Raw genomic sequence first — 18,269 nt, 5'->3', positions numbered from 1 at the left:
TCATTTGCATATATAATATTAAAAGTAAATGTAAATGATTCTGCAGCAAGCAGAAGGAGGCTCTTAACATATGATTATAAGCTTCTGCTTTTATTTACATTAGTGTACTTCCTTTTAGAAACTGTCCGTAGGCATGTTAATGTGCTGTTCCCACACTTCTCATCAATGCCTTGCACAGTATGTAAAGCCTGTTGTTTGACAAGGGTCTAACAAAGAGTGACTAATTCCAATTTCCAACGGATCAGGAATATCATGCTGCTTTGTCATGTAGCTAAAGTCAGTGCCAAGGGATTCCTGATGTTGTGTATTCTTGTTCTGAAGGCGAAAGGCGGAGACATACGGGAAATAAGAGCGCAAGTCCCACCAAACACACACAGCAAAAGTCTCCGATTCGTCAAAGTTGTTTAATTGACAGTTTGTCTGTAAAATCAGCAAACAGCATTTAGTCACGAGTGCACTTCACCAGATATCAAAACGCTTAGTCAATATGGCAGACACACAGCAGAAATGGTTTAGGGCCATCACGACGTTGTGAGATCGGCTAATGAGTAGCGCCGCTACGTAACCTATTGCGACACAGGCTTACCTTTGACGGGAAGTGGGTGGTCTTATACCAAGAACCAGACGCACGGTGAGCGAGAAATGGTATCTAAAAATTGTTTAAGTTGTCTAGACACTTGCTGGGTGTACATAAATATACTACGCGGCTAACCAGCATTGTACAAGGACAGTAACGGATAACTTTTACGTAAGTTATGACCGATTTCTTTTGATTGTTTTTGTGGAAACACTACAATTAGCAGGAATGACAATGTGAGTTCGTTGGCTAATGCGACGTGACTGCCGTGGACATGGGTTCCTAGCATCGACGCTAGCTGCTGTTTCGTAGCATCGTAATGAAATCCTAAATTTAAGTGTCTTTGCCACATTATTAGTATCACAGTTATTACTGTTATTACTGTGGTATTACAGTTATTACTAAACGTATGAAAAACTCAGTAAATGATTATTCAGTTTAATTAACTCAACGCTGTACGATACGATGATGCTAAAACAAGCTGCGAAGTTGTGTGTTTGAAACAAAACAGATACAATTCTTTCCTAACTGGTGTTATTTATTTATTTTTGTCTTTCTATATAGTCGTTGTCATCATGGTCTCTGCGGCTGTGCTCCATCTGTGGGTTTTAGCTTGGCTGGCTTCTGTTCTCGCTGCTGGTCAGTATCATCAACAGTACAATTCATCTTTAGTCACTGGGGAGTGTTATCTTTTAGTATACACGCAAGAATGAATCAAAATGGACACTCAGAATGTAGATTGTTTTTGACAACATTTTTAGTGTCATATTTCCTGCTGCCCCAGTGTGGGTATAATAACACACTTTCAGAAGGTTTTTTTAAGCATATTTTACCACGTTCAAGGTAAGGTAATTCAATTGTGAGTAAAAAATACTGGCTGAATTGATATCAGCTCAGTAATAAATACAAGTACTAGTAAACATTGCTGATTACATATTTGAGAATTATTATCTGTCAAAGGGAAAACGGCGATGCAGCTTCATGTGAGATGTGGACCAAAGGGTTATTTTAGAGGTGATGCAGTTGTTACCTAATAAAAGCCTTTCTTTAGTGCTGCAAAGATGATGCACAAAATAGAGCTTTCTCATCTGATTCCTTGTGTCCTAGCATGTGTGTTTTGTGGCGGTGATAGAGCGAATAATCTTGATTCATTGCTTATTTCTTTATATTGTGGTTCTAGAGAACCAGATTTTGTACTCATTTTTATTGACATATCTTTAAGCATTAGTTCCCCTGGCTTTCTGATGGTCTTTTACAGTTTTCCCTAAGCACTGGCTGCTTCCCCCCCCACTCATTTCACTTTCATTTTCAGTCCAGTCTTTGTTCCTGGCCATTATCATAAGAGGGTTGTTTCTTTTCTTTGTTAAGACCCTTAACACTAAATCATTCAAATATAAAAAGGCACCTAACTTAGTGTTGTCTACACATAACAGACAACTTAGCAAAGAGCCTATTTTAAGTTGCCAGGTTGGTGGACAGTGGAGGACAAAAGAAGTGACAGTCCTAAAACACTATCTACAGTAATTGAAGAGTGTTTGAAAATTATTTCCTTAAAAATAGAAGAAACAAAATCCAGCAAAGACCTGATCAGGTGATCAATCTACTATTTGCTGAAACCTCATCAGTAATGGTCACAATCAATAAGCCACATTTAAGGAGGGAAACAGGACAGAAAGGCTGAGGCAAGCCAAATCATACAAAAAATAGACTCAGAATCAGTTCTGAGCAGTTGTGCTACATGTAACACTGGCTTTATTTGAATGAATTATCTAATTAGTCATCTAGACACTGGTTCTATTCAACTAATGTGAGAGTGGAAACAGTGTTTTGTCATTGACATTGTGTACCAGTTCAAAATGCAAATGAAGTGTTTTGTTTTAACTTTACCTCTGCAGGCCTTTTTTGTAAAGGCTGAGATAAACTGTACTTTTCAAAATTGAAGAATTGAGGTGATTTAAAGAAAAAAAAGAGCAGGCCTCTGGACAGAGAATTCTAATTAAAAAGTTAAAGTTGAAAATACAACACATATATAGTTTTACAAATTTTTTTTTATTACATATGGTTAGTAAGGACAAGTGAGAAAAAGCACATGCAGTTGATATTGAAACAGACAAGCTCAGGTAAGATGGGGAGCAGCATATGGAAAGGAGAGATAGACAGAAGAGCAGTGTGAGACCTAACAGGACCTAAAATTAATTAGTAAAAAAAAATCTTGATCAGTCGGTTTATTTGTTTATTTATTTTTGCATGAAGAAATTAATGATAGTTTGCTACCTACTACAGACACATGGCTGTCTGTGATGACACATCAAAAGAGATGTTTCTTTTTTGTCTGTTGTTTTTCTCCAGCCTTGTGTCTGTTGTGTTTGTTGGTGTCAATTTTTTCTGTCATATCATTGTTTTTCTGCTCAGTTTCTGTATGTTATTCTTTACAGAAGAAAATTGATGGTTTCTTACTCCACCTCTACCTTTGAAATGAAGTGATGGTTAAAGCTCTTCCTATTGTCTTTGTAAATTGGCAGCAGATTTGGCAGCTAATGCTTCCCAAATGATTAGGGAAGACTAGCTTCACTACCTAAAGAATTACAATTCTCTGAGAATGTATATGGCCCCTTCCTGATTTCTGACATTTTTGCTTTGTTTTGAGATCTTTTAGCCTGCCTCGCTCTGTCAAACAAGTTCTATTTTTGTTGGTTTTTATCGATCTGGGTGTGACCACCGAAATTAAACTCAGCTTTCTGAAACATATGATTAATCACAGTTAATTCATAATTTATCAAGAACTGAGATAGTGCAAACATTATATTGAAGTTCTTCCTCCCAATGGTGGCACAGGTAGCTATTAGGTTCGTAGGCAATTACCTTTTCACATAGGGCCTTGTTGGTTTTGATATCTTTATTTCCTTTATAATTCAAATAATTTACAAAATCAATTTTGTATTTACCTGGGTTTTCTTTGTTTAAAATACAGTTTGTTTGATGATTTCAAACGTAAGCGTGAATGATGCGCAAAAAAAATAAGCATTTATGGTAAAGGTTAAATAATTTTGTACTTCATATGTACAGATGTTTGGGGGCCATCAGAATCCCTCCAGCTTTCTCTGTTTCAGGGAAGCTAGTTACAAGCCAGCATGATGAGCACAACGTTTTAGCTATGCCCACCTCCACCTCAACCTTATATATCCCAAAAGTTGGGAAATTGTAACTGCAATGTTAATTATGTAATGACTGTAAAGACATTGTGCTGTACTGTAACTAGTGTAAAAGATGATTATTTTTCTGACTTGGTATAACCATGGACACCATGTGTGTCCATGTTGCCGTGACAGGCGGAGTTTAATGTTGCATTAAAAAGAGGAATGTGGTCACGTCTCATCACACTTAGCAGCAGATGTTCCTATTGTGGTTGTATTGCTTAGACTGTGACAGGAACTGTGGGTAATTTGATGGCTCAGACTCACAGAAATGTATTAATAATCTTGTTGCTGACACAAGCACAGTGCTCATCAGCTATATTTTTCTGAGTTTTACTCTGCATGTGGGTTTACTTTTTTTTTTTGTGTGTGTTTGGTTTTTTGTTTTGACCTTCAGAAGACGACTATCATTTGGTGATAGCCCCACAGTCTCCAGTGGTTCAGATTGGGTCTAACTTGACAGCTATCTGCATGATCAACAACACAACTGAAGTCACAGCAGATGATCTCTACTGGAAGCTTTCTGAAATTATACCCAAAGAACATTACATCAAGATCAACAGTTCAGCACTTAATGTCACTGTCACCATCAGAAGTGAAAAGTCTGAATGGTTATTTTGCAGCTGCAAGACAGAGTCACACTATGTTGTCCTAAACAGGGGCAAATTTACTCATGGGATTTGGCTGAGGAAAGGCTGTAAGTTCTTATTGTCATAACTTGAAAATCTATTGCTGTTTTTACCCAAATGCAGCTATAACTCTTTTTTTTTTCGATCGGTTGTGATAACAGTAGTTTGTTTTCCTTTCTGTGTTTCCAATAGTATATGATGACAGAATTATTAGCCCCCCTATGAAAATTTAATTTTCAAGTATTCAAGTATTTTCCAAGTGCTGTGAAACACAGCTTTTCCAAATATCTTGGTTTTATTTTGGATATCTATATTATTTTACTTTGCACACAGAAACAAAATTAGTTAAGACAAACTAATACCAGGGTTAAAATGATTAACCCTGATGCTATTAGTCAATTGTGTATCATTTTTTGGAGAAAACAGCCTGTAGTGTTGTCTTGATGTATGTTGAATCATACAGGCAAGGAAATGCCAAAAATGTTCATCTGGCTGTAGTGTTTAAAATGGGAGAAACGTTGATACCATAGATGTATCTGGAGGCTGAAGGGTACCACTGGCCGTTGCCAGTATTTATTTATTTTTGGGGGGTGAAATACTTCTTATTGTGGGCTAATATAAATACTTAATGCTGTTTTCTAAATAAAACTAGTCTGTTAAGAAATACTATGTTGAAAATCCCTTTCTCTGTTAAAAAGCAAACAGCAAAACTTTGATAAAAACTTTGAATTTCATAAAGGGGTAATTATTTTGTCCTCATTTGTAAGCTGAATTTAAATTTAATATATATATATATAAACCACCTGATAATGATACAGAAAAAATGCACTGAAAATTGTAATTTTGTGGCATGCAGAGATAAACTTTGTGAGTTTAGTTTTTGTTTTGTTTAAATATCAGATCGCCCGGAGAAGCCAAAGAATCTGTCCTGTATAGCAGTTCAGGAGAGCGACACTATCTCATCAAACATCAAATGTCAGTGGGAAGCAGTAGGACATCAAACGGAAGCTGTCCCTACAAATTATACACTGTTTATTAGACAAACGGGGTGAGTACACGCTTCATGAATCATTACTTTTTTTGTTTACAATTCTGTTTTTCATTCATTATGGTGAAACTAAGTCAAGCTGTATGTTAAAGCCAGCTCATCACAGTAGTGTTGTATTACATTTTTATGTTCCTGGTATGGACAATTTAAACATGTAATGTCTGTCAGTGTCAAGTTGTATAGCCACACGGCCACAATCAAATATGAACACACGAAACATGGGCACCTTGACACATAGGGGGTAATTTATCCTGACCACTTAATCTAACATGCATGTGTTTGGACTGTGGGAGGAAGCTAGAGTACCTCAAGAGAACCCATGCAGGGGCAAAGAGACCATGCATACCCTGATTGTGCAAATCTTTGCACCATTATGCCACCTAAATGTAATGTGACTTTTTAAACTAGTAATGAATACCAGTTGTCAAGCTTTGTGTAGGTTTTACTGTCAAGTAAATTGTCTTCTACTTCTTTTTTTAGTGATAAAATTTATACTGCATCAATATTAGGGCCAGTAAACAAAACCACAGTGGATCTGAATCTCTTTCCTCATCATATGGAACTGGAGATTTGGGTGGTGGCACAAAATGAACTTGGAAAAGAAGAGTCTGAACATCTGATAAAGCTTGCTAATTGCTTTGGTAAGTAAATAGTACATTTGATTATTATGTTTAACATATTTGCATGTTCTGAGCCAGTAGTCTAAAACGTATATTCAGATTAAGTGATGTTGATTGTCTTGAATTCTGTGTGTGTGTGTGTGTGTGTGTGTGTGTGTGTGAGACAGTAAAAACAAAGCCTCCATCCGTCGCAGTCATTTCAGAGGCAGTTTTTCCCACCTCCCTTGTGATGAGCTGGAATTCTTCTATTGATAAAAGTTATCTGGAAACGATATATGAAATTAGATTCTGCCCATTGGGATCTCAAAAGTGGTTTTATGTAAGTATGTTTGTATACCCTTCCATCAAAAATTGCCATTGTAAAAGACAATATTACCATATTTCTAAAAGATTCAAACTATTGTGTAAACCTGTAAATCAGTTAAGATTCCAGTGTTGTGTTATGTATTAATGAACAAATCTGCAGAAATTGTATTACTGACAATTTTAAGAAAATCTGATTTAGTTTCATGACATGTTGAATCTGTTCTCCACAAAGCTCTTGAGAGTGATTGAGAATGAAGGTTTACTTTAGCACAGTAATATGTTTTTTTTTGTGTTCTATACAACCTTCTACAGTGTCCCTGTACAGTGTGTACACCATTTTATCTTTGTAGCACTTGCTCAAGGTGCTCAAATGGTAACACAGTGGCTCTGTGGTTAGTACTGTTGCCTCAAAGCAAGAGGGTCCTGTATTTGCTGAAATCTTAGAGTCTTAATATTTTAAATGTGATTCTTCTCAGACTGGTACATATTAACTCTTGTTTTATTTTTAAGTGACATATGGTTTATGTTTTTAGGTACCTCTGGCAGACACTTCGAGGTATATACAGTCCTTTAGACTCCAGAACCTGCAACCAGACACAGTTTATGTCACTCAGGTACGGTGCAAATATAATAATAATAACAAGCACTGTGGTTACTGGAGTGACTGGAGTAGCAACGTTACCGAGAGAACACCAGAGGATTGTGAGTATTATGAATTCCAGTTCGGACTAGTTTCAGTAAAAGCATTTCATCAAATGAAATATTTTGCTACAGACAATTAGCACAGTTATGATTAATAAATTGTTCACTTAATACTATGTTATACACGATGAATAAACTATTCAGACTCTGAAGTCCTCAAGAGCTTTTTGTATCCAAAAGCATAAAGATTGAAAATAAAAACCTCTGGCAGTGAGAAGATTTACTGAACCTGTGAAACTGCATACATTGTCCACCCATGTGTTTACGGGTTCTTTTGTCCTTTTGATAAACTAAAAGATTTAATATTCTGTTCTTTTTCTTTTACCTAGTACCAAAAAGTAAACCAGATGTATGGATAATCACGTCGGAGGAAGGCCTAAATAAACGACAAATTGAGTTCATTTGTAAGGTAAATTTCCATCACATTCAATTTAACATTTAAAAACAGTTTTATCTAACAATACTCCTGTTGTCATAAGCACAAAGCATTAGAATTTATTTGACATGAAAGGTTTAACATAAATGATAGACATTCTACAGATGGACCAAAACATTTAGATACATTTTTAACTGAACTGAACCAGTTAAAAACACAAACAAAAGGAACTATTGCTGCCAACCCTAACTCACCACAGCCAACATGTTAGAACAGACTGTCATAGACTATTTTCATAGTCTTCAGTATAGTTAATTATAGTTAAAATATTTTATTCATTATAGCAAGCGTTTGATGAATGGCTAGATCAATAAAATTTTAACAGAATAGAATGAATGAGTTGGACAGATTGCGATATAGTCCTGGATATAGTCAATGGTTTGAATAACAGATTTAAAAATTGGAATACGAGAGGTCATTTAATAATATTTGTTCTTTTCTTTCAGACACACTAAAGATTTCCTTAATTTTTATGTATAGCCTTATTCGGATAATATAACAATCCAGTTTAAAAATCATCTTATTTTATTGTCACACCAAGTTGTAGATTTGCACTTTGCACCAGTTGTTGTAATTGCATATGTTTGCTTTTCAAATATATGCTACTAACAGGCAAGTTACATATTGTAACATCAACAGTGTTAACATAGATAAAGGGTGTTTCTCTCATCTCTTGTTTATTTTTTAAGGCATAATTTGATATTTGTGGCTATACCAAAATTTTGGCAAGTAACTAATATCAGCCAATATATTGGCCCCACAGATTTATCTGTCGGGCTCTATTGAACACACTGTTCAGTGTGATAAATAACATAAATAATTTTGTTTCATAGACACACTGGCATTTTGGTTTTTTTTTTAGCATTTATGCTAGCCCTTCTTAGGCCCTGGGACCATTTTTGGTCCCTTTAGTTTTTCAGTTACAAGCCATTTGCACTGTGTTGAATGGAATATAGCCAAATTCTCTAAAAAAAAGTTTGGCATAATTTCATTTCAAAATTCAAGTCTGACTTCCTTAAATTAGCTTCAGTGGCTAAGCTAACAATACACATCCTCTTAGAGCCCTAGGGACCATTTTTGGCCCATTGACTTCCATTATAAACGCTATTTTTCACTGCAGAATTATTACCGTTAATGTCTTGGTGATTACTTATGTTTCCCTTTCGTTTTGGTCTATGAGCCTTAGAGTTGTAATTTTTTTATTTGTCCACCGGGTGGCGCCCTTGCTCCACATTTGATCCCTGCTGGAAAACAGCGGGCTGCTTGGACAGACCTGCCGGAAATGAAGCCTCATTTCCGGCGTGCAGCAGCGGCTTCGCCCGCTGATCGGGCGGGACCATTTTTTGGTCCCTAGTATTTAGTATTTATTTATTTATTGTCATTGTCAAGAACAATGAAATTGCGTTTGGGGCTTCCATACAACCCCAAAAAAAGAAGAAAATAATAAATACCCCTTAAAACCCAAGTGTACATATTTAACCCAGTGTGACTCCAATGCAATAAGACAATCCTTAGCAATAATGTTCGTAGAAATTCAGACAAAGACCTGAGAAACATGACAAAATACAACAATGCAACCCATTCAATATTATTGTACTGTGAGATATGATATCAGATATGATAGTTATCTATTTAAGAAAGAGGGGGGGGGGCAGGAGGGGGAAGAGAATAAAGATATGATGCACCAATGCAGACCAGTTCATTGCTATTAAGAAGTTGGATATGGTTATTGTCCGTGAGAGGGGGGCAGAGAGTTCAGGAGCCTCACAGCCTGTGGATACAGGCTGTTGGCCAGTCTGGATGTTCTGGCCTGTATAGACCTGTACCTTCTCCCTTAGGGCAGCAGATGGAAAAGGTGGCGCGCAGGGTGATGTTGGTCCCGCAGGATACTGTGCACCCTCCTCAGACAGCGAGTGGGGAAGATGTTACTGATCTCTGGCAGACTTGTTCCAATAATTCTGCCAGCTTCTTTCACCACCCGCTGGAGTGCTTGCTGATCGGCCTTGGTGCAGCTGGGGAACCACACTAGAAATCCATACGTCAGAACGCTGCTGATGGCACAGTTGTAGAAGTTCAACATCAGAGATCTGGGAATGTGTGCGCTCCGCAGTCTCCTCAGGTAGTAGAGGCGCTGTTGGGCCTTCCGTACAACTGAGGTGATATGGTTGCCCCAGGACAGGTCCTCGGTCACAGTTACCCCCAAGAATTTAAAACTGCTCACCCTCTCCACCGCCTCACTGCCAATGAAGAGAGGCAGATGGTTGTTATGACCCCTCTTCCGGAAATCTACAATGATCTCCTTGGTCTTTTTGGTGTTTAAGACCAAGTTATTGTCGTGGCACCATGACTCTAGTTGTTGCACCTCTGTCCTATAGTTTGTCTCATCATTGTTGGATATAAGTCCGAGCACTGTAGTGTCATCTGCAAACTTAACAATGAGATTGGACACGCAGGAGGAAATACAGTCATGGGTGAAGAGAGTGTATAGCAGAGGGCTCAGAACACACCCCTGAGGGGCACCGGTGTTGACCACAAGGGTGGAAGAGGTGTTCTTACCCACTCTGACACTCTGTCTACGGTTAGTGAGGAAGTCCACAATCCAGTTGCACAGAGAGGAGTTAAGTCCCAGTTGGTGGAGTTTGGGACGGAGTTTGTATGGCCGGATGGTATTAAAAGCCGAGCTGTAGTCTACAAAGAGGAGCCGTGCATAGGTGTTCCTGTGTTCCAAGTGCTTCAGTAATGTGTGCAGCACTGTGGCGATCGCATCCTCGGTTGACCGGTTCTCCCTGTATGCAAACTGGTGCGAGTCCAGGGATGGTGGAAAAGCAGCTCTGATGTGTTTAATGACCAGTCTCTCCAGGCATTTGGCGGGAATGGGGGTGAGTGCCACAGGTCTGAAATCGTTCAGACATGTGACATTTGACTGTTTTGGGATGGGAACGATGGTTGCTGCTTTGAAACAGGATGGTACCAGTGAACAGGACAACGAGGTGTTATATATAGAGGTGAAGACGTCCGCCAGGTCCGCAGCACAGTCTTTTAGCACCCGGCCCAGCACTCCATCCGGCCCGGCCGCCTTCCTGGTGTTAATGCTCCGGAACACACGCCTCAGCTCATGAGTGCTCAGGACCAGAGCAGGGTCGGTTGAGGGGAGAGGGGACAGGACAGGGTCAGTGTTCTCCCTGTCAAAACGGGCATAAAAGAGATTTAGATCCTCAGCCAGAGTAGAACTGTCGGCTGAGGGTGATGGTGTTCTTCTTTTGTAGTCCGTGATAGCCCTGATGCCCTCCCAGACCTGCCTTGGGTTTGTGTTGTTCTCAAACCTGGCCTCGATACGCTCGATAGGACCATGAGAGGGTGCATTTTTTTTTAGTCATCAGGAAATGACGTATTTGTTGTCACGTGGTATCGGACGTGTGGGCTGGAAAAAGCAGTCCCCGGTGATCGTGCCCCGGTGATCGTCGCGACTTACCCCGGCAACATGCACTTATTTCGGCCTAGAGGAGGAGCATTTGCCGCCCGGAGACCATTTTCTGGTCCTGAAAAAAAAAAAAAAAAGGCGATCGAAATGAATGTTGGTGCCAATCTTTAGTCCATCTAAAGGCCTAATTATAATAACAATTGAATATTACCTCAAATGGTTTTTTTGGAAAATATTCAAGTTTTATGTTTTTTGGGGCAAAAAAAGCAGTGCGCTCATGTGACGAAACCGGGATATAAAGGGTTAAAATCCGCGAAATGTAATTAAAACTTGACATGAATATTTCAAGGAGAAGTAGGTCTAAAAGATTGGCTAATTTAAAGTGGAATAAAATATTAATATATAAATTTTTTATAGCACTTTTTTGGGCGTGGTCGATTAGGACCGATAGTGTGTGCATTTTATGAAATGCGCTCCTGCAAAAAAAATAAAAGTGGATCGAAATGAATGTTAGTGCCAATCTTTGGTCCATCTAAAGGCCTAATTATAATAACAAACAAATATTACTTCAAATGTTTTTTTTGGAAAATATTTAGTTTTTTGTTTTTTGGAGCTAAAAAAAACAGGGCGCTCATGTAATAAAACTGAGATTTAAAGGGTTAAAACAACGAAAATATAATTAAAACTTTATATGAATATTTCAGGGAGAAGTAGTTTTAAAAGACTGACCAATTTAAAGTGGAAAAAAATATGAATATATAATCTTTTTATTGCACTTTTGGGGCGGGACCATTTTTGGTCCCCAGGGCTCTAAAGGGATGCATTTTTAAGGGCCAGCCAAGGGCTAGCAGTCATGTTGGTTGTTTTTGTGTAATAATGAGAACTGTCTGCATACTGTCTGCAACTTTGCTCATCCAGGATCCAGAGTTTTCCAATGGGAGGATAAGAAGATTTAACATAACGATTGAGAAACAAAAGGATAGTATCAGGAATGGAACTTGGGAGATTATTCCAGTGAACAGAAGTCTGACAGATGGCAGCTCAAGTAAAAAACAGATCACTCCACTAAAAACGATTACCTTGGATGATGAGGAGTCTGTGACCGTGTATGTCACAGCCATAAATTCTGTGGGGGCATCTCCTCAGGCAAAGTTGATCATTTCCCGCAAAACACGGGGTAAGTGTCCATGTTGACCTTGAATTTACAGGCGTGACATTTAGACACAACTGTGACATATAATCTAAAGCAGTCCAGATAATATTTTCGGCATAAAATCACACACACAAATTAGAATGTTCTTGATTAATAAGTAACAGTAACAGAGACGTACGATGGTATCCAAAGGGACCCAGCAGCAACCATGAACCAGGATGCCATGTGGTTTATGATCATAATTTTTAACTCTCAGCTGTTTGCGAAGCCCCAGGTATAAAACTGCAGTTAACAGAATCAGTATAGTGGTGTGAGTAATGTATGATTATATGCCTAGTATACACATAGTAGATAATTTCAGAACTTTAACTCAAAGTTCTTAGCAGGTTTTAACTCGAGGTCAGATGAGTTTTATAATTTACTAAATGTAGTTTATTCACTAAGTCTGGTCCAAATCAAGACCCAATGTATGACAAATTGGGCTATGGTTATATTTGTTATTTCATGTGTGTGTGTGTCTGTTACAGAACCTCCTGCAGTGGAAAAAACGGAGGTACAGTCCCATAACGGTCAGCTGTTTCTTTCATGGAAACCCCCTAACAGAACAGTGTCCGAGTATGTGGTGGAATGGGACAGTGATGGTGAGAGAAACTGGCAGAGGGAAAATGGAAAAACAAACTACACTGCAATTAAAGGTATTTTTTCTGTTTTTCTGAGGGTTTAGGAAACAAAAAGTTGTTGTACAACCCTCTTGAAGAAATATGGAATAACCACGTTTGGAGAATGTTCATTTAGTTGTTTAAAGGCATATGGCACCCATCATAAAATCTCTCTCGTGTCATGGCTGTTGTTGAAGCTGTTGTTTAGTTTGAGCTGTCATAAAAAGGAGACTGACTGTACTGTGCAGATGGCACTTTAGGTAGATCTTTTTAAAAAGCGATAAAAAGGTGGAGTCAAAAAGCTAGTCTCTGATTTCATTGTTTAATGATAATGATATGGCGTTATAAAGAGTCAAGTTTCTTATTGATAAGCAACACAAATGATAAATATATTATAGTGACTTTAATACAACCTTGTTAAAGCAAGAAAGTATTCTCTTGTAACAAGGAATTAATATATTTTGCATACACTGCAGCGGATCTTAAAGCAAAACCTTTAAGTTAACTTTTACTATGGCTGCTAATACTAATAGCTTCTGTTGCTTTACTCTAACTGCATGTTGTATAAGATTGCTATTAATTAAAGAGTGCTTTTCCCCCCTTTTTTAACCTTGATGTCAAATCTAGGGGACCTTAAGCAATTTGTTCAATACAGAATATCAGTGTACCCTATATATGGCAAACTGGTTGGGAAGCCAGTCCTTGAACGAGCCTATTTTGAACAAGGAGGTAAGAGATCATACTTGTCAATTAATCAATAGTAAACCATTGTATTTTGAATTGTTGTGGATATTATAATTTGAATAATGCTGTTAATCTCGTAAAATTGATGTTAACGCCATAACCGTTATAATGTCATTTTAACGAGATTGTATAGAATGCATTTGATGATTCTATGCAAAATTTTTATATTAATCATTTGACAAGTTATATATTGTCTATCAGTTATTTCCACAGAGATGTTCTTAAAGTCAGTTTGTTGTTATTTTTATTTTTTTGTACAGTTCCATCACAAGGCCCTATTGTTAACCTGAGTGGTGACCCAGGATGTTACACAGCCAAGCTGGAGTGGGATGAGATTCCTCTGATAAAACGACGCGGCTTCATCACAAACTACACAATATACTATCGAAGTGGGACTGAAACTCGTGGTATCTACTGGTTCCATGTTGTGCTGAACTGTTAGGTTAGCTTTTTAAAATGAAAACACTCAATTGCCAGGCTAACCTTTGATTTCTGTTGTTCTTTCTTGCAGGCATAACTGTGCCAGCTAACACCACCTCATACACTTTGACATCATTATCACGCAACACAAAGTATGACATTTGGATAAAGGCTTCAACTATCAGAGGCTCAGTCAATGGCTCTAACCACTCGTTCACTACTCTGAAATATGGTCAGTACATGATCCAACTAGTTGAGAAATGTCACAAAGTCAGTTTTACCTTTTCCAAAGTGTCTGTGTAGGGTCTCAGTCAATCGAGGTGTTGTAATCTTGAGAGATTGAAAAGAAGGCTACTGGAGCGTCTTGGATGAGAGGCTAATTGAAGTTTAGATTTTTACCATTGGTTTTTGAATTGCTGTTAACCCTTTGTCTTATCTATATATCTTTTTCACCTCACAGCACCAGGAGAAATTGAAGGCATTGTGGTAGGAGTGAGCCTTGGGTTTCTGTTTGTTGTTCTCATGACCATGCTGCTCTGTTTCTGCAAAAAAGATGTGTAAGTTACCCATAAATATCTCTTGGGATGTTTACCGCCTCTCAGTGAATGGCTGTAAACTGAACACGTACATCTAGGGTTTCCATTTACTCTTTGTTGCATCTTACCTTTTCCAAGACTGCAGGCATTTTAACGTGCCTTTGGGTGTACAGCACTTTAGTCATTGGATGAGGCACATAATACTAGTTTATTTTGAGCATACCAATCTTAAAAATTGTAAACATTCATTACTTCATACACAATATTCATCATAATAGCTCCACTGAAACTGTGATTTCAATATTTTTGGAGTTATTGTATTTTTCTATATAAGTATGTTTTGTTTTTTTCTTTTCTACAGGATCAAGGACAACTTTTGGCCTCAGATTCCAAATCCCGGAGATAGCACCATTGGAAACTGGTCTCCAGATTATCCTTTGAAAGTAAGAGTTTCACATTAGTGCATAGGTGTCAAACTCTGGCCCGCGGGCCAAATGTAATTAGGCTGCAGGCCAAATTTGGCGAAGCCATACCAAATTACTATTAGAGCTGGCCTACTGGTATTATACAGCTAATATATATATTGTTTAGTATTAAGCTTTGTTTGTTCCATATTCAGTTTTTCAGCAAAACGTGTTTGAGTCCATAAGAAAAGATTCATTCTTATATCTGGAGGAATAAATATCTTTCAATAAATATTAACGTTAGCCCGCGACTTTGTTCCAGTTTTGAATTTTGGCCCACTGTGTATTTGAGTTTGACACCCCTGCATTAGTGTGTCAGCATGACCAGAATAATGGTAATAAAAAAAATATTAAACCACCAGGACATAGCACAAATGATTGCTTGCATAAAGCAGATTGCTCATTCTCAACCCTGTTTGTCATCACTGCATAGACATTTCTGTTAGCTAATGACACTTGCCTCATACAACAAGGTCAGAGTACTGAGTGAAGAACTGTCTTCCATGTTTCGTGTCATGCATAAAATGTCAGCTGAAAGCATTGCAGGTACAGCTTTCAGAGAGGTCCAGTGACTAAAAGAATTACCCCATTAATAGTGTCCTAATTTACAAATCCCTTTCATAGGAGAGGAAGCACAGAGGTGTCAAACTAACAAGCTTTTTTTTATTGAAACATTTTTGCCTCTATTGGATAGTGGAGCAGTGCAGATAGAGAAGAAAGTGGTGAGGGAGGGGGAAAACTTGCAGCAAAGGGCCACGGTTTGAACTCGAACCTGGGCTGTACTTTGGCCAAGTGGCATGTGGATGCCTGCTGAAGCACTGAGTTACAGTGGCACGGCAAAATTAGGCTTTAAAACTGACTAATATGTCTTTATCTGTAGATAGCTTAATACTGTCCTGTTTTGTATTTAATCAGATGCATTTCTCTTTTGCTTTCTTTTTCTACAGGCAGAGGCACCAAGAGAGAACTGTCTATCTGGCATCAGTGTGCTTAATGTGGATGTTTGTGATGCAAAGTGTGTATTTGAGGAGGACAAGGCAAGTCTGCCTCTGAAAAAGGACAAGTATCTGTCTGAGGAGCACAGCAGTGGAATCGGTGGCTCCTCCTGCATGTCCTCACCTCGACAGAGTGTGTCTGACAGTGATGAGGGTGGTGATATGGCTGACACCACGGCCAGCACTATTCAGTACTCCTCTGTAGTCGCCTCCAGTGGTTACAAGGGCCAGAACCCAAGCTCTCTGCCCCAGCAGTCCATTTTTTCACGGTCTGAGTCCACACAGCCACTGCTGGACTGTGAAGAGAACCATGACACCATGGTGCAGGAGGGCAGCAGACAGTGTTTCCTGAGACAGCCCTGCTTTACTCACAATGCAGGGAATGAAAATGCCACCGACAGTAATGACTTCAACCCGTTGGAGATGGAGCAGCAAGAGGTGCTGGACTTCTGTCCCCTGGAAGAAGACACTGAACACACAGCACCTGCAGATTGCCAATCTGATGACTGGATACCAGCACCGGTCTCCAGCTACATGCCTCAGCTGGGTGGCTACAGGCCACAGTAAGAACTCAGATGGCTCGTCTGATACATGCATCACCTACATATGTGGTCTTGTGCCTTTGTTAGTCCTGGGTGTTTATTTAAAGTATTGAACAAATCCCAGTATATCTTTTGCACTTAATCAAATGTAAATAGTCCCATTATATTACACTGTAAAGAGTAATGTGAATTAGAGCTTGCGGTTGTCGTTTGCACGCTTTACTCTCACAAGGAAAAATTACATAGCCAGTTCTTTGTAAATAAAACAACATCTTCAACATAATGACGAAATACAATTTTATACTAACATAAACTGCTAATGGCATGCCAGACTGCTCAGTGCAGCCTAATGTCCTTAATCTCACTTGAATTTTAATTTTTAAGTGACAGTTTATAGCTGAATGTAAAGTCTTATGTTTTTATTGCATTTATTAAAGGCACCATGAAGCTCTTAAAATGTTGAAACTGTTGTTTTTCAGTTTTCCTAATGTTAATTCCAGATGTTGTTGGAAGATGTGTTTTCTCACCTAAGGCTGTGTCAAAGCAAGCATTATATCTTAATTTGTTGTATCACAATGTTAAAACAATTTGGAATACCGTGTGGTCATAAACAGCATTGCTTCAGCTCTGATCAATCACTGCTGATTGTATTTCTTTTTCAAATGTCACCATGCTAAAGCTTAACAATAAAACATGAAGGGAAGTCAGTAAGCTTCGTTTTTTTTTATTTTTGCTAGACATTCCAATGAACTGCTTTGAGTCACACGTAAGTAACCTGGGAGATGCCTAATTGCTTGCTTATGGGGTACATTCTGAGATGAAGGAAACTGGATTCTCTCTTCCAGAGTTTCTTGCTGACTACTTGCCTCCTGCTGCACTGGAAGTAGAACATTGACAGCATATAGTGGAGCCAGTAATCTAACTTTACATTTATATCTACATTTTATAAATGTTGGAAGTCCCAGTGAGACAAGTTTGTGGACACCAGGACACTTCCTAATATGAGTGATCATCCTAGAAGGACCTTAGTCAAGGAGGTGACTAAAAACCTAATGGGCACTCTGACAGAATTTCAGCGTTGCTCTGTGGAGCAAGGAGAACCTTTCATTAACTATTTCTGCAGCACTCCAATAATCAGGTGTATATGGTATATGCAGTGTTGGTCAAGTTAGTTGAAAAAAGTAATCAGTAACTAATTACTGATTACTTCCCCAAAAAAGCAATCCAGTTTACTGATTACTTATTTTCAAAAGTAATTAGTTACTTAGTTACTTTTTAAAAACACGATTTACAACCTGAATAGGTGATAAAGCGAAAGGTCTTTCAGCCCAATTCTACTTTTTCTGTATAATCCATCATACAAAATGTAATCAAATGGCAAAGTCTCTTTTTTTAAACTTGTTTTATCAGTTTTAATCTTTTAACTTTACAGGGAGTGCAGAATTATTAGGCAAATGAGTATTTTGTCCACATCATCCTCTTCATGCATGTTGTCTTACTTTTCCTTTTCTTTGGCAAAATGGGTCAAAAGAAGGACTTGACAGGCTCAGAAAAGTCAAAAATAGTGAGATATCTTGCAGAGGGATGCAGCAGTCTCAAAACTGCAAAGCTTCTGAAGCGTGATCATCGAACAATCAAGCGTTTCATTCAAAATAGTCAACAGGGTCGCAAGAAGCGTGTGGAAAAACCAAGGTGCAAAATAACTGCCCATGAACTGAGAAAAGTCGAGCGTGCAGCTGCCAAGATGCCACTTGCCACCAGTTTGGCCATATTTCAGAGCTGCAACATCACTGGAGTGCCCAAAAGCACAAGGTGTGCAATAC

At 38.4% G+C, this 18,269-nt stretch overlaps 1 protein-coding gene across 6 annotated transcripts; it reads left to right on the top strand.

Annotated features, from left to right (window-relative positions):
• Positions 1-587: 587 nt before the first annotated feature.
• il6st (interleukin 6 cytokine family signal transduce) lies at positions 588-16,668 on the top strand. Of its 6 annotated transcripts, none has more exons than XM_085414596.1 (16): positions 588-631; positions 1,142-1,216; positions 4,169-4,468; positions 5,301-5,448; positions 5,929-6,089; positions 6,236-6,387; positions 6,908-7,076; positions 7,406-7,485; positions 11,852-12,110; positions 12,614-12,781; positions 13,373-13,474; positions 13,750-13,896; positions 14,001-14,141; positions 14,370-14,466; positions 14,807-14,888; positions 15,857-16,668. In XM_085414596.1, the coding sequence occupies exons 2-16, from the start codon at positions 1,153-1,155 to the stop codon at positions 16,469-16,471; spliced, it is 2,685 nt and encodes an 894-aa protein (XP_085270722.1). In that variant the 5' UTR covers positions 588-631; positions 1,142-1,152; the 3' UTR covers positions 16,472-16,668. The 6 variants fall into 6 exon arrangements, with proteins under 6 accessions (XP_085270722.1, XP_085270723.1, XP_085270720.1 ...); XM_085414597.1 differs by having other exon boundaries at positions 589-748; positions 4,172-4,468; XM_085414594.1 differs by having other exon boundaries at positions 589-748.
• Positions 16,669-18,269: the final 1,601 nt, after the last annotated feature.

The sequence above is a fragment of the Rhamphochromis longiceps genome, linkage group LG7, assembly GCF_057381845.1.
Source record: "Rhamphochromis longiceps isolate RC_006_pf linkage group LG7, R_longiceps_female_GT1.1, whole genome shotgun sequence".
NCBI classification, from domain to species: Eukaryota; Metazoa; Chordata; class Actinopteri; order Cichliformes; family Cichlidae; genus Rhamphochromis; species Rhamphochromis longiceps.
This window is presented reverse-complemented; position numbering and strand designations above follow the sequence as displayed.

Bases quoted from the DNA above. Each gene is read 5' to 3' on its own strand.
- il6st (XM_085414596.1), top strand. From the start codon at position 1,153: ATGGTCTCTGCGGCTGTGCTCCATCTGTGGGTTTTAGCTTGGCTGGCT. The intron at 7,077-7,405 runs GTGAGTATTATG...TCTTTTACCTAG, and splicing joins CGAGAGAACACCAGAGGATT to TACCAAAAAGTAAACCAGAT. The intron at 7,486-11,851 runs GTAAATTTCCAT...TTGCTCATCCAG, and splicing joins AAATTGAGTTCATTTGTAAG to GATCCAGAGTTTTCCAATGG.